The 16,062-nt window shown below is 38.1% G+C and overlaps 1 protein-coding gene across 11 annotated transcripts in view; it reads left to right on the forward strand.

Moving 5' to 3' along the window:
- NEK10 (NIMA related kinase 10) overlaps positions 1-16,062 on the forward strand; it is a 248,764-nt gene that overhangs the window by 81,281 nt on the left and 151,421 nt on the right. For all 11 annotated transcript variants that reach the window (XM_058442270.1, XM_032162265.2, XM_058442269.1 and 8 more), the window contains exons 20-22: positions 796-841; positions 3,326-3,447; positions 3,583-3,685. In XM_058442270.1, the coding sequence (XP_058298253.1) occupies positions 796-841; positions 3,326-3,447; positions 3,583-3,685 (271 nt within the window). The remainder of the gene's footprint in view (positions 1-795; positions 842-3,325; positions 3,448-3,582; positions 3,686-16,062) is intronic.

Raw genomic sequence — 16,062 nt, forward strand, 5'->3', positions numbered from 1 at the left:
TGGACAGCTGGGGACTTAGAGCCAATGGTTAGGGTGAGGGGGGCTCAGTGGATGGAAGTTTACTAAGAGGAACTTGGTTAGATATCAAGGGTGAGTGGATGAGAAACTTAATTGGATGTCAAGGGTGGGAAATTTTTCCACAAACTGACTTAGCAGGATATAAGTTGCTAAAACTGACAGACCAAGGATGAGGCCTAGTCACGAAGAGGACTCAGAGGAGCCTGACTAAAGCTTGGTTAAGTAGGAAGTCCTTGTCAACTGTTATTATGATTTAAACTGAGTTGACTCTTAGATTATGTCATTTTCTACTGATCGTTTTGGAGAGCATAGAAAGACAGAAATAGTGTAAATAGGCACAAACTTTATATAAATATTTAGATGGTAGAGAGAGGTAAAGAACAATGAATATTTGTAGTCAACAGAAGTTACCTCATTTCACTTTTCTCCTTTATACAGTCTGTGTGTGGGGTTGTGACAAGGCATGCTAAAGGAATTCTTAAGATTCCTTCTACCTCTATAGTTCTCCCGGTTAAGTTAGATAGTAAAGTTAGGTGATAGAACGTTTTTAATTTTATTTAATAAGGCTATATAGGATTGCTATTTTCAGATCAGTTTATAAGCCACAAGTTTTTAAAAATCACAACCATCTCAGTTTGATGATATCTTGAACTACTTAGTTTTATAAATAAATATAATTTCTTTGTAGTTTTCAAACATGAAGTCCAACTAAGTAGTCAGTGAAAACCTTGTATTTTGAAGCAGTGCAACACATGTTTGTTATTTATTTTCTTATAGCTTTATCATCCCAACATTGTACGTTATTACAAAACATTTCTGGAAAGTAAGTATGAGTTTTCATGATATTTCTAAATAAGGAAACATTTTTGTCACATATATTTTCATATCGAAATGTCACAAAAGAAACCTAATCAACTATTTTATTGACCTTTTTTTGTTAATATGACAGTAGATGATCTGAAGCCTCACTTTCTTGACTAGTGAAACGGTGACCTAGTCAGTGACCTGAAGATAGTTATAAAATACTTAGCTCCCTGTGTGAAAAACACATGAACAAACCAAAATAGTTATTGCTATTCTCATATGCAAAAAATCACTTAATAGGACCAAGGAAAAAGAAAACTAACAGATGGTGGTTTCCTTAAGGAAAGAAAGTTGTTTTTGTTGACTCAGGTGTCATTTTCCATCCCCAAAATAAGTTGGAGAGAGCTAGGTCTTTATTTCTTTTACCTGAAGTTCAGGTAAATGCCACAAGGTGGCGATGGAGGCCAGACTGATTCTGCAGGCGGGCAGGTTTGCTTTCTGCAGGTATTTTGGAATGCTGAACTAGAACCAAAACACAGATAAAGCTAAACTCAGCCACTCTTTTTTTTTTTTTTTTTTAAATAGGGCCTATGACAGAAATAATACAAGTATTGATAAGCTTTAATGATATGTGTCACATACGAAATGTCGAAATAAATCTCCACTTGAAGAATGATTTAAAGAGATATAAGGCAATGACTGGGGCTTCCGGACTACCTCTTTATCAGTGCTATTGTTATTTAAGAAAACCTTTTGTGTGTGTATTTTGGCATTTGTTACGATTTTACCCATCTCCCTTCCCCTAGATGACTCAGAAAAACTCAGTGCTAAAACTCATGCAGTAAATCCTGTCCCCTTAGCCATTTGTTCTTGATATTAAAATAATTTTCTATAATTTAGTGTATATCCCTTCAAAAAAATCAGGGTTGCCTTCCAACTTGTACTGAAGTGATATAAATTGTTTTAATATAAAAAAAAAATTTACTACCTGGTGAAGCCCTGTCTCTACTAAAAATACACACACACACACAAAATAGCTGGGCATGGTGGCAGGCGCCTGTAATCCCAGCTACTTGGGAAGCTGAGGCAGGAGAATTGCTTAAACCCGGGAGGCAGAGGTTGCACTGAGTCAAGATCGCGCCACTGCACTTCAGCTTTGCGACACAGCAAGACTCCGCCTCAAAAAGAAAAAAAAAAAGGCCGGGCGCGGTGGCTCACTCCTGTAATCCCAGCACTTTGGGAGGCCAAGACGGGCGGATCACGAGGTCAGGAGATCGAGACCATCCTGGCTAACACGGTGAAACCCCGTCTCTACTAAAAATACAAAAAAATTAGCCGGGCGTAGTGGTGGGCGCCTGTAGTCCCAGCTACTCGGGAGACTGAGGCAGGAGAATGGTGTGAACCCCGGAGGTGGAGCTTGCAGTGAGCCGAGATCACGCCACTGCACTCCAGCCTGGGCGACAGAACGAGACTCCATCTCCAAAAAAAAAAAAAAAAAGAATTGGAAATGGCTTAAAAATACATAAAATATGATAAAATATATGAGGAAATTGCAATAAAGAGGAATGAAGGATGAGAAAATTAAATGATTAAATAAATTATGGTATACCCATATTGTGCTATACCATACAACCAGCAGAAAGAATGGTATGGATCTGTGTGTACTGAAATATAAAGCTGCTTAATGAAAAAAAGCATAAATTGCAGAACATGTATGATTCCATTTTTGTCAACATTTTCTACACACATATTTTGTATACATCCCATAGTTTCAAAAGACACATATCACATCCCATTGTAAATAAACCCTATTGGTTTTAGAGGAGGAAGTAGAATTTACTCCTTTGTTTCTTGGCATCCAAAGCAAAAAGACAAACACAATCAGTCATGAAGTTCTCCGTATCCATAAGATAAAACCTAGAGAAGTCCAGTTTTTTTTTTTTTTTTTTGCTTTTGAAAGGCATAACAGAAATTTCTATCGTGTGTTATTTTCAACTGTGTCATTGCAAGACCATGGCATTATTCCAGTGTAAAATTCTGTAAGGTAAATCTATCAGACTATGAAACAACACAGTTGAAAATGCAATTTTCTGAATGTGTGACTTGCTCTGAGGGTAAATTTTAGACTGCTGGGAGGAAGGATGGGCTTACAGGTTCTTCAGGGAATCCTCCATGACTGGAGATCATTTACTTGTTCTCTGTGGCACCTTTCAATCATTCCACATTCTGGCATACATAGAAAATGATATGTTTGTCAGTGTAAACTTATGCTAAGGGGTTGCCTGTAGCCAGAAGATACAGTGGCTGGGCCCCAGTTTCCCTAAGACCCCCTCACCTCCACCTCTTCCAGGGCTGAGTGGATCCACATTTTAGCACATCATCCCTAATTCTTAGTGTTAGTGTCCCGCACAGACATTGGGAAGCTTGAACTCTCATTCGTAAACTTTTTCAAGATGTCTGTATTGAGTTTAAATTTCTGTGACCTTTTGTGATATTTATATAGACGATAGGTTGTACATAGTTATGGAACTTATAGAAGGAGCCCCGCTTGGAGAGCATTTCAGTTCTTTGAAGGAAAAACATTACCATTTTACTGAAGAAAGACTATGGAAAATATTTATACAGGTATGCTTTTATCTTCATTAAATTTTTCTTAAAACAGTAAAGTTCTGAGCTGGCTTCTTAAAGATGTGCAGTAGTCATCATTGGCTATATGTGTGTTGGGGGAAATAAAATTTGTTTTCTATTCATTGTTTCAAGCTGTGCTTAGCTCTTCGATACTTACACAAGGAGAAGAGGATTGTCCATAGAGATCTGACACCAAACAACGTTATGTTGGGGGATAAGGACAAAGTAACAGTTAGTAAGTATAAAGATTTTAAAACTTTTAACTAAAGAATTCCTGAATACTATCCTAGAGTAAGTAGTGTCCGGTAGAACTTTTGGCACTCATGGGAATGTTCTTTGTCTATGCTGTCCAATACAGTAGCCACTAGCCACATGTGGCTATTGAGCCCTTGACATGTGATTAGTGTGACTGAGGAAATACATCTTAAATTTTAATTAATTTTTTTTTTCTTTTTTTTTTTCTTTGAGATAGAGTCTTGCTCTGTCACCCAGGCTGGAGTGCAGTGGTATGATCTCAGCTCACTGCAACCTCCACCTCCTGGGTTTCAAGTGATTCTCGTGCCTCAGCATCCTGAATAGCTGGGATTACGGGCACCCACCACTATGCCCACCTAATTTTGTATTTTTAGTAGAGATAGGGTTTCACCATGTTGGCCAGGCTGGTCTCAAACTCCTGGCCTTGTGTGATCCACCCTCCTCATCCTCCCAAAGTGCTGGGATTGCAGGCGTGAGCCCCAATGCCTGGCCTAATTTTATTAAATTTTAATTTAGACATGCCTGTGTGATGAGTGGCTACCATGTTGGACAGTGACTAGTATAGTTCTAAAGGACTGAGCTATATTTTGCCCATATGAGAGAATGAAGTACTCTTAGAATACTGAAGTGTTTAATTCCAAAATCAATGGTTTTCAGGTTTTTTCTTACTGTAGAACACTGCCTCATCAACAAAAGCTTTTATGACCACCACATGAGCACATTGTTTTGAACCATTTTACCATAGTCTGTGCCTTATGAGTGACAAATGTACATATCGAGGGCTATAAATCCTCTAGCCATTTATATATTTCTACATAGAGTTTTTATCACAATTTACTTCATCTGTAGCAGGTAGGCCTGATGTTGGATAAAATTTTGCAAATGAGAAGGTTTATTTTCTCCTCCCAGTTGTTCAATTCTTAATCATAACTTAAAATTAAGTTTTTAGCTTAGGATTACATATTAGCTTTCTCCTGCCTGCCTCGTGAACACTTGTGTTACCCTCATGGACTTTAATGGTTCACTAACTACAATTAGGGAGACACCTTCCTAAACCAGCAGTTTCCAAATATTTTTCATCATAACATCCCAGCAATAAAAATTTTTTGAGAATACACTGCCAATATACATAGGCTTATGTATAAATTCTATACATATATATTACTGAACAAAGATTCTATAGTAAATAACAGAATCTACAGAAATAAAATATAAAGGGATACGTTTAAAAATAAAAATAGAGGTCTTAATATTTTTGCTGCCCCTGCCCACATTGGGTTGCCTTAGAAACTTAGTGCTGGAGACTACTGCCGTCAGTGTTATTGATGTGGACAAGTCATCAATGTCATATGACAACTTATGACAGCATCTAAAGCTGAGTTCCTTAGTTTTAGAATTTCAGCACCCATGAAGGCAATTCCAAATGTACACATTTGCTATAACAACATGTGTTCAGGAATGATGATAAGATTTACTGTCCAAATTTTCATAAGTAGAACATCATATTAATATATTTGTTGAAAAATAAAAAAACAACCTACAACAGAAACTCTAGATAACCTTCAATACAAAGCTACTTGGAAATATTTCCAAGCCAATGCATTGTGAAATAAAAAAAGAGAGAAAATAACTGTGAATCTTTATATTAGACACACATTTGCTTAATGATTTGAAATTAATTATAACTTTGTTTACTTTAGGCTTTTTATGTTTTCTGTTTGTATAAGTTGAACTTATATTTCCTGAAAATTTTTTACAATTTATTTATTTGCTGGTATGTCAACTTATAAGTTAATAAGGATTATCATAAATTGTGTTTTAATTTTATAACAAATAGTATATATATATACACACATATATAACACAGTTATGTATATATACAACAGAACAAATATGTTTAATCCTCCTTAAATGGCTGTTCAGGCCATATTTTCTGAGTAATAGCCAACTCTGCATTTTATTTTCTTATGAAGATTAGCTGTAATCATTTCCTTTCATTACATTTAAATGTACTAAGCTTAGTCTTTTATTGCAGTAGCCTGGTTTTTTTTTTCTAAACTTATATTTACTTTGTTTAATCATTATCACACATCAAAATAGTTTACAAAATAAAAAGCTTATAGAGAAAAATAGTTTTATGACCCACCCCTTTGAAACCCTTAGTTCTGTTCCCACAAAACGGCCACTTCTCCATTTTTTGTTCTTTTTCTTATGGTATTTGATTTTCTATTGTAATGGGTGAGAATTTAGTTTTCTTTCTTCTTCTTCCCCATCTACCATCCTGCCAGTGCAGTTACATCAGAATTTTATGTTAAGTCAGTTTTCAATGTTTACATTATTGCTGCTGTGTAATTATTGTTCGATGTTGATTACCTATACTTTCTCATAGATAGTTTTGTTTTTCTTAGAGTTAATGATTGCCTTCCTTTTTGTTTGTGTTCCCAGTTTTCTTTGTACCTGTTATTTACTTTTCTCCAAATCTTCCAGAAGAATTATAAAGCCCTATCAGTACTATTTTCCACATGGTCAAACATGACAGGTACTCCCACTTTTGTTTTCCTGGAATCCTCATTCCTGCAGCTGCTTGTTGCAGTGTATACTGGATTTCACATTAGGCCTGCTGCACAGCCATTGTCATGGAACTATTGTTTGTTGGTCTTCCGATTGTAGACTCCGTTTCTTATGTTCTGTGTCTTTTTCTTTGTAAACTTCCCTGCTCTCCTGAAGTAAGTCTTCTAGTACTTTTCTAAGAGAGAGTGCTTTGGGCGCTATGTTTTTTGGATGTTCGTTTGCTGCAAATATTTTTATGGGACCCTCTTATTGGACTGGTATTTGGCTTAGTGTATGTATTCTCAGATGAAAGTCCTTATTCTCTCAAGTTTTAAAGGCATTTCTCTAGTCTTCTGGTGTCTAGTTTTGCTGTCAGGAAATCCAATGTTCTTCTGATGCCTATTTCTTGATACATGAGGTGTTTTATCACTCTGGAAAATTTCAGTATGTTCCGTTTATCCACTGCTTTGGATGGATCTTTAAAATTCAATGTGTCTGTAGCTACATGTGCTCTTCAATCTGGAGACTTAAAATTTAAGTCCTGGGAAGTTTTCCTGCATTATTTCTTCACTACTTTTCACCCCTCTGCTCTCTCTGTTTTCATTTTTAGAATCTTTTCAGTCTTAGATACCATATGTACAAAATGATCTCCTGATTTAAAACGTAATTATCTTAGTTTTTAATGTTTGTCTCTTTGTTGTAATTATTTCTTCAACTGTCTTTTCCATTCCATTGAATATTAAATTTATATTATCATATTTTAATTTCAAAAATTTTTATCTTATTTTGTGTTTTATTTTTATGGAACCCTGTTTTTATTCTTCTCAGGGTAATATAGACTTTTTTTCTTCAGCATCCTGAATTGTTTCTGCATCTTCTGAAGGTGTGTATATATATATGTATATATATACATATACATATATGCACACACACCCCATATGTACATATACACACACGTACACACACATATAATACATATATAACTAAACAGGAGTATATATACATGTTTTATTCCTACTTAGTATTATCTGTCTTTCTGGCTGGGGGCTTTTCTCTACTGTCTTGTGACCCTGGGCTGGTCTTTAATAATTTTGAGGAAGGCATGAAAAAGGCTGTCAGAAGCACTGCGAGTTCCAGTTGAGGCTGTCTTCTGGTGCCCTTCATTATAATAAAATGGAAATTTTCCTTTGAAGACTCCAAAATCAGTATCTAAACTTTGTTTTTTCTAGCGAATGCTCTTCAAGTATCTTGCCTGGGGGTATGTACACCTGTTTGCTGTCATTCTGAGAGCAGCGTCGCACAAACGGGGCTCAAGGAACCACATTCAGTTTATAGATTTTCATTGAATTATACTGTGCTTGGTTCCTTGCTGGTTTATTTCTTTGAAAAATGAATATTTTCTCTTAGTGGCAGAGGGTGCTTGATTTACTGGCTGTGTGTATGTGGGAGGGCACCTGGGAACTTGATCTCAATTCTATGTATTGAGCTTTCTGCTTCTCTTCTCCCTTGGATGGCACCCTGGGCTCAGCAGGGTAAATGGGCTCCCTTCAGCCTTTCCTCCTCAGATGCATGGGTGGCATTTTTGCTCTGCTGAGTCTGACACCATCTTCTGTCTACTTTCCATCTGCCACACATTTATTGGAATATCTCATCCTCTGTTGTTGCCAAGCCCATTCTCATTGTTCCTGTGGGTTAGTAACATTCCAAAGAATATCCCCTCTCCCAGCTTTTTTTTTTTTTTTCCATTTTAGCAGGGTTTGAGATTTAGAGGAGATTAAAACATATGGTCAATTCGCCTTTTAACCCAAAATGGGCAGGCTAGTTACATTCTAAGTTTACACATTTTACTTAAAACATCCCATTTTCATGTTGACTCTCTAATAAATATATATATTTCTACTTGTATTCAAGTCATTTAGGACTCCCTAGAAAAAGTCGCTTTGTTTTACAAAAATAAGCAAACCTTTGTTTTGTCCTTCTCTGTCCTGCCCCTCAATGTTATTTTACTCCATCTTATTAATATTTATCAGAGTTCTACTTAGGAGTTATAAAATTAAAGAATTACTTCCAGATTTTTTTTTTTTTTTGAGACAGAGTCTCACTCTGTCGCCAGGCTGGAGTGCAGTGGCACGATCTCAGCCCATTGCAACCTCTGCCTCCTGGGTTCAAGCGATTCTCCTGCCTCAACCTTCCGAGAAACTGGGACTACAGGTACATGCCACCACACCCAGCCAATTTTTGTATTTTAGTAGAGATGGAGTTTCACCATGTTGGCCAGGATGGTCTCAATCTCTTGACCTCAAGATCTTTCTGCCTCGCCCTCCCAAAGTGCTGAGATTACAGGCGCGAGCCACCGCACCTGGCCTACTTCCAGGTTTTAAGGCTGTTTAGCTTTAAGTGAAGCAGTATTTTCCTAGTTTCAAATACAGAAGCAGCACAGGTTGGTGGCATACTGGTGAGGCTAGCAGCCTTCAGATACAGAAGCAGTGAGCTCAGAATGGGATCCTAGCCTAGTCTAGTTTCTCTTCACTAAAGCAATTGTGTGGTTAGGGCATTGATGTACTCCCATTATTTTCAGTGAATATAAAATGATTTTATGACTGAAAAGATAATCCCCAGAGATTTGATGTCATTCTTTAAAAAGTATTTTAAATATAATAGTGCTGAAATATTTTTTAGTGTCTATCTCTATTGATATAATGTAAATATGTCCATTAGTCTCTTATCTTTAAGAGGGATTACGGTTAAATTAAAACCCTGCAGCATTAATTTAAAACTAAGTGTATAAAATTTCCATATTTTAGGAAGTGGAATGCAGCTGCAATTAGTAGAGCCTGTGAGAATGGGCTGGCTGCTGTGGATGTGAAAGCACGTCACCACAGAGGGGCAGCCTTGTAATGTTTTATTTTTCTCTTTACTTGCACTAGAGGGTTTATTTACTTCCAGAAAAGAAACACAGAATTGCCAAATGATGTTTAAGATGCATGAGACAAAGTGTACTGAAAATGTGACCAGAAAAACAGCTTTCAGAAAACTAAAATTTTCATCTTCTCATTTTTCCCAGTATAGGTGAATTAAATGCTTTAAGATTGAGGTTGGTTTGCAATTATTTATAGTAAGCACACTGGCAGGAGTTTCCTGTGATGAGGAAGCAGAGTAGAAAGTACTCACATATTCTGTTATGCTTGGTTTTGCAAATGCTATATATTTTTAAGTCTAAATATACTTCCATTTGAAAGACTATCTTTTGATGACATGTGCCGTGACACATGTTCAGGTCTTGCTCCTCCATTTATTTGCAGCCTTTGAAACCATACAAGGAAACAGACCCCAATTCAGTGGTACATGGAGTGAAACACAGTCAACATTTGCCCTAAATACTGTCACCTGCCAAGTAATGTCCATATTGTGCCATCACATTACAAAATGACTCTTAAGGGAATTTCGTAAAAATGAACTTAGCCTTGAACCCACCATTCCATATTTCTTGACCTTTTCAAATACCATTATTTTAATGTAAACCTTCCATGTCCCCTTGTCTCCTCTGCTTTCAAATAAAAAAGAAAAAAACAAAACTCATTTAACTATAGTTAATAGATTTCAGACATGGGCTTTAGTACATGACACAGAGGGTCACATGTTCATCTTTCAAACAAACAGGCTGTGTGAATTTCTGTTTCTCAAGTGCACAGAGGGTCACATGTTCATCTTTCAAACAAACAGGCTGTGTGAATTTCTGTTTCTCAAGTGATATTTGGCACCTGCTCTGATGATAACGACAAGGACAAACCTGATTCAGTGTAAAGTTTATCAAAGGCTCCAAGGATCATCAAATGTTATCAAAGGTCAGGCATTGCTGGGATAGATATAAGATGAAAAGCCATGGTTTCTGCTCCCTAAGCTCACAGTCTTATGGGGAAAACGTCTGTTATTCACTCAGCAATTACCTTCCTAGCTGACACATCCTACAAGTGAGCACAGCAAGCATGAAGGACATAACCCCTGTCTTCATGAAGCTTATAATTCTGTTACAGAGTGATGAAGGCTAGAACGTATGTGCAAAATACTGTAACATGTAATAAGTAACCCGAAAGTCTCAACAGCTTAAAACAGTGGCAAAATACAGCCTGTGGGACAAATCGAGCTGTGACCTATTATTATATGTCCTGTGAGTTAAGAATGGTTTTTATATTTTTAAATGCTTGTTGAAAAAAGAAGAATACATGACAAAGACCATATATGTCCCATTTAGGCAAAGCCTAAAATGTTTACTATCTGGCCTTTACAGAAAATTTTGTCTGCCCCTGACTTAACAAGATTCCTATCCTGCTAATGCTACATGTGCATTATGTGTCAATAAGGGAGCTTCCTCTGTACTTGCTTCTACATCCCAGAGGCAGGAAAGACAGAACATGGGAAACCATGCTGTGGCTCTTAAAACTTCTGTCCCAAAGTAACACATGTTACTTCTACTCAGATTTCGTTGGTCAAAGGAAGTCAGGTTTAACAGGATGCAGATGCGTTCCTCCTCTGAGAGAATATGAATGAATGGTTATATAGTCTATCACAGCTGTATAAGCACTGGGGAAAATGTGACTAACTCTGCCTTAGGGATCTTTTGGTGCAGAGTTAAGCAGGAAGGGTAAGAGCAGTTAATGCAGGGGCATAGCACATGCGGAGGATAGGGACATGAAGGAGTATAGTGTGTCTAGGGACTATCAAGGTGTTTGATGTGGCAAGAGATGAAGGAGCCTTGGTGGTGGGGAGCTTGGTCAAAGACTTATCCTCAGAGATTTTTCAGACTGGAAATTATATGATCAGATCTGGGAGGTAGAAGGATTATTAAAATGGCAGGTGAGGGAGCATGCTGGAGAAAGACTGGACCCAGATACTCAGTTTAGGATATGTATTAGTTAGGATATGTTCAGGTGCAAAAAGCCAGACTAACGATGGCTTAAACCATGAGGATATTTAGTTATCTCACAACAAGGGGTCTGAGGGTGAGTAGTTCTAGGGTGGGTTCAGCAGCTTAGGGAGATCAGCCATGATCTAGGCCTTTCTGTCGTTTCTTTCCAGTATCCCCAGTAGATTGACTTCTTCTCCATATATTTGTCATCTCATAGTCACATGATTGTTGCCAGAGCTCCAGACATTATTACCAAATTCAAAGACAGGAGGCAAGGTGGCTGCTTGGGTAAAATCTAGAAAAAAAAAATTGTCTTCTTCGAATGCTGTCTCGTCTGCTTTTACCGCTAAAGAAAATCCTTCAAAGAAGGTCTCCATTAGCCTTCTTATATTGTGTTGACTGAAACCAAGTCATGTGACTACTCCTCATTGTAAGAGAGACTGTTGAGGTGAGCTTCCAGCCTCTGTAGTTGGAGATGAGAAAGGGAGAGGATTTGGTTGATGGCTTTTGCAGAGCTGGCCCACAATGTTTGCCACTGAAGACTCTTGCACTTGTCCAGGAAAGTCATGATGTGGGTTTTTCCAATGACAGCAGGAGAAGAGGATGTGAAAAAGGGGCTCAATTCAGCAGTTATTTGGGACCCAGAATTAAAAAGATTTGGTGGCCAGTTAATGAGATGTGAGGTATGAGAACAGGAAGAGGCTGAGTTTGTGAAGATTGCTCTGCCATTGGCAGAGATTTAGGTGTAAGGTTTTGGACCTGCTTAGTTAAAATCTGATTATGCTTTTCTTCTGGTTAAAATCCTTCAAGTAGTTGCCTATAATATTTAAGATAAAGTTTAGTTTCCTTATGGCACCCAAGGCGCTTTCTTCGTAATCTCCTCCTTGCTCCTTGCTCTGACCTCCTGGGACAGATTGCACTTTCCTGAACAAGATGTGGCTGTATACCTCTGGGACTTATAACATGCCATCCCTCTGCCTGGAATGCTCTTCCTACCTTCTGCCACTCAAGTCAAATGCCCTTCCTCCAGGTGGCATCTTTGACATCCACATCCGATATGTCCAGTTTCTGGGATCCCTTAGTACACTGGGCTTGCCTGTCTCATAGCACATGGCACAAAATATTGAAAACACTGGCTTATTGCCATTTTCTCCTTCCAGGTAAGAGAAATGAACTTTCTTGACCTTGTTTCTCTGATAGCACTTAATATTTTTATTCACTAAATGAATAGAAGAATGAATGAACAAAAGAATGAATTAATGAGCAAATGAACAAAAACACTTCCAGGTGGAAATATTCAGAAGCCGTTTACAAATAGGGAGCAGAGATTGAGGCGATACCTGGGTTTGAGATCTCCATCTGATAGCCAAGATTGTCTAGAAAGAGGGCTTAAAACAAGAGGAGCTGAATATTAATGTAGAAATTGCATGCACACATGGGCAAAAGTCCAAGCAGTTCCCACTGTCATCTTAGCAAACAGTAACCCAAAGAAAAAATTTTACTTTCTTGAATGCCACCAAAGTTTCAGACATTAAATTGGACCTACGCTGTATTGCCAGAATCTTCAGTATTTTAAATTTTTCAGAGGATTAGAGGACTTTTAATTGTTATTGGTTAGCTAAACTGCGGCTGAGAAATCTGTGTCGTTATATAAAAAAAAAGAGTTAGTATTGCACTTCTGATAGGGAACTCAAAGTCCTCATATGCACATTACTCATATACTTACAAAACCTCCTGGTCAAATACATATATGATGGACTCTTCATGGTTTTTGTAGGTCTGTCGACATGCCTTGCTTTGAACTTGTTCTGTGGTTTACTTCCCGTTAACCAGATATAGTGTCTGTTTGAGTTTGAGCTGACACAACTTGAGTACTCTTAAAAGACTACAGAATATTGAGCCACTTGTGTTAAATACCCTCATAGCAACTGTTTTAAGAAGGATCACCATGGAATTTTTCTCAGTCAACATATTGGCCTCATGTTAGTAAGAAAGTAAGAATATTTTTGTCAAGTTATCACAGTTGCCTTGTATTGCCATTGGGTCTCATAACATAAAAAGGAAATGTCAAAGGAAATTCAGTCAAATCCAATTTCTGAAGTACTTTAAAGATTCTTACACCTTTGATGGATCATTCTGCATTTGTCAGATTCTGTAATTTTGAGTTGGCTACAAGAAAAGGATAAGAATGGAAATTCAACAGAGTTAGAGCCAGATGGGGTTAGTTTCTAACCCTGACAATTGTTACACTCCTCTGATGAGACAGTGAACTGGGTGAGCACAGAAGGAGACACAAAATTTTTATGACCTTAGGTGAAAGTTGGAAATAGCAACCTCATAACTGAGGTTATGAGGCCAAATAAAAACACCAAAGACTAAGGTTAATACAATAGAGTTCATTTTATTGTGTATTTGGGATATGATTTGGTTCTCTGAGAGCTTTTAAATGAAAGGGGTAGAATCTGATGTGTGATGTGTTCTGGATGAGTTGTTTTCACTCTGTGAGTTTTCTCAAAGTGTGTTTTCTGAAGCAACATAGTGAGTAGGCAGTAGTACCTATTTTTATAGAGACTAGTTCAGTGGTACAGAGTACTGTGCTTCTGATTATGTCATCAGCATTTCCAGCCAGCTGTCTACTAAAGCCACTGGAGCTTCAGAGGTACTGCCTTGATCTCCATCCTAGGCCTTTTAAGAACTAGTATCATGCCACGCACAGTATGTGTGTGTGTGCATGTGTGTGTGTATGCCTGCCTGTGTACACACATGTGAGAAAAAGAGAGTGCACCCCTGACTTCCCATCCTTATAGAAGTCTGGCCCTTGGCACTTTTATGTAATATTAGAGCTATATGTACAGAGCTCCATTATTCCAACTGATAGTAACCAGAAACAAACCCCATTCTGAAGAATGATTTTAGAAGAGCCCTCTGTGGTTTGCTTCCCATTAACCCCAGATATAGTGTCTATTTGAGTCTGAGCTAAGGACATTAGTTTCTCCAAGAATCCAGTCTGTTGATAGACATCTTAGAGCTAGGTGATGTTTATGTACCACAGATATGGAGTTACCTAGAATTCAGAAAACACTCTTTTATCAGGTGTCGAATTTTTCATCATGAAACTCTGTGTCATCATAACTCCATCAATAAAATCAAGCAAATAGTGATGCTGTTGAGAAAGAGAAGTTCCTTCCTTCTCCCTCATCCCTGGTGGAGTCCGCACTGGAGAAGGAAGCTTTGGAGAAGGGGAAAGTGGCATGGTACAGGGGTCCCTGGCACACCAACACCAAACACCTGCCCCCTACTCTTTGTTTAGGAATATCCACTTTAGACTTAATTAGCATGCCATTTGTTGAATTAGAAATAATTTTGGTATTAATAGTAGTTGGGCTTTATTGGTCAGGAAGCAGTTTGAGGGGCAGAGATTAGAATCTGAATGACCTTCAGAGGAGGAAGTGCCAATGAGACAGGGGTTCGTTGAGGGAAAACTCTGAGCATTATCCTGGGAAACTCCTTCCCATCCCTCACTGACTCCTGCACTGAGAGGATGTTACTGATGGTCCTATTGCTGTGGACATTGTAGGTTACCCATTCCATTTACTGAGGCAGCAGGAAAGAGTAGAGTGATAAATGAGCTGGAGATCTTTATTCTGGTCTGTTTCACAGTTGTGCTCAAGTAGACTCCTCTGTCATTGCCTAGTATTATAGAGGTTTCAAATAATCATTTCCTGAAGTTGTCAGAGTCATTAACTATTTTCATTTTACTTAGGGAAGACATCTTTAAGATGATAAAAATTTTAGCTGTGCTTTGAAGGAAAGGAACAACCACCCATAGTTACATCCCTTGAGCATTTACTATGGGATAAAAGGATAGATATGCATTTTCTCATTCGATACTCTGATGTCTTTTAAAGATAGTGAAAAAGGCTTAGAGAGTTTAGAAAACTTGCTCAAATTACCCTGTTTATAGATTGACAGTGTCAGCAATGAACCATATCTACTTCTAGAGGTCATCTCTTAACCGGGTTTCTCTATAGTATTCTCTCAGAGGAAGCCATTTCAGGTAAAGAAAAGGACATGTTTGAAAGGCACCAAGATGCTTATGGTCAAGTGCCGTACAAGGATGAGTAGCTTTGTTGGAATGGACATTTCAATTTGGGCAATTATGAGAGAGGTCAGTCATCTGAACGTGGCTGCAGGGACTTGCATAGCCTGCCAGTAACCCCCATTTGGCCACGCAGTTCCTCAGTGGACCATTTTCCCTTGACCATAGGGCCTTTGCACATGCCATTTCCTCTGCCTAAAAGTCTCTTCTTCACTTTCTCCTCTTACCTAGATAACGTCTGCCTTCCTTCAGATGTTAACCCAGTCACCATTTGTCACAGAGGCTTTTCCCAATCAGCTGTTTTCTTTATATTACCCTCTCTTAACCCCATATATGGGGGAAGGTCAGGAAGCAGTTGGGGGGCAGAGATTAGAATCTGAGTGACCTTCAGAGAAGGAAGTGTCAGTGGGACAGGGATTCGTTGAAGGTCAGTCTTCTTTAATGATCTTATCACAACTGTAAGTTTACATTTATATGTGTGATTCTTTATTTAATGTGTATCTACACCACTGGTCCCTAAAGTCTGTGTCATCATGGATGGTTTTTGACCTGATTATCATTTTATCTTGACCTGGTTCAGTACCTAGAACATATGCTCTTAGTGTTGGACAAATGAGTAAATGGACAATCATGAAGTCCAGATAAGGCAGCTGGAAACTGTGTAAAAAATAGCAATTGGAAGACCTTCTGGTACATAAGTGGGAGCCTGATGTGATGAAGGCAGGTGTTGGTAGATTGTTTCATTGTCAAATACCCTGTAGGTGGATTAAAAGGAAAAGCTTTCTAAAGAAGTGCATCCCCT

The sequence above is a fragment of the Hylobates moloch genome, unplaced genomic scaffold (assembly GCF_009828535.3).
Source record: "Hylobates moloch isolate HMO894 unplaced genomic scaffold, HMol_V3 SCAFFOLD_8, whole genome shotgun sequence".
In the NCBI taxonomy this organism is placed as follows: domain Eukaryota; kingdom Metazoa; phylum Chordata; class Mammalia; order Primates; family Hylobatidae; genus Hylobates; species Hylobates moloch.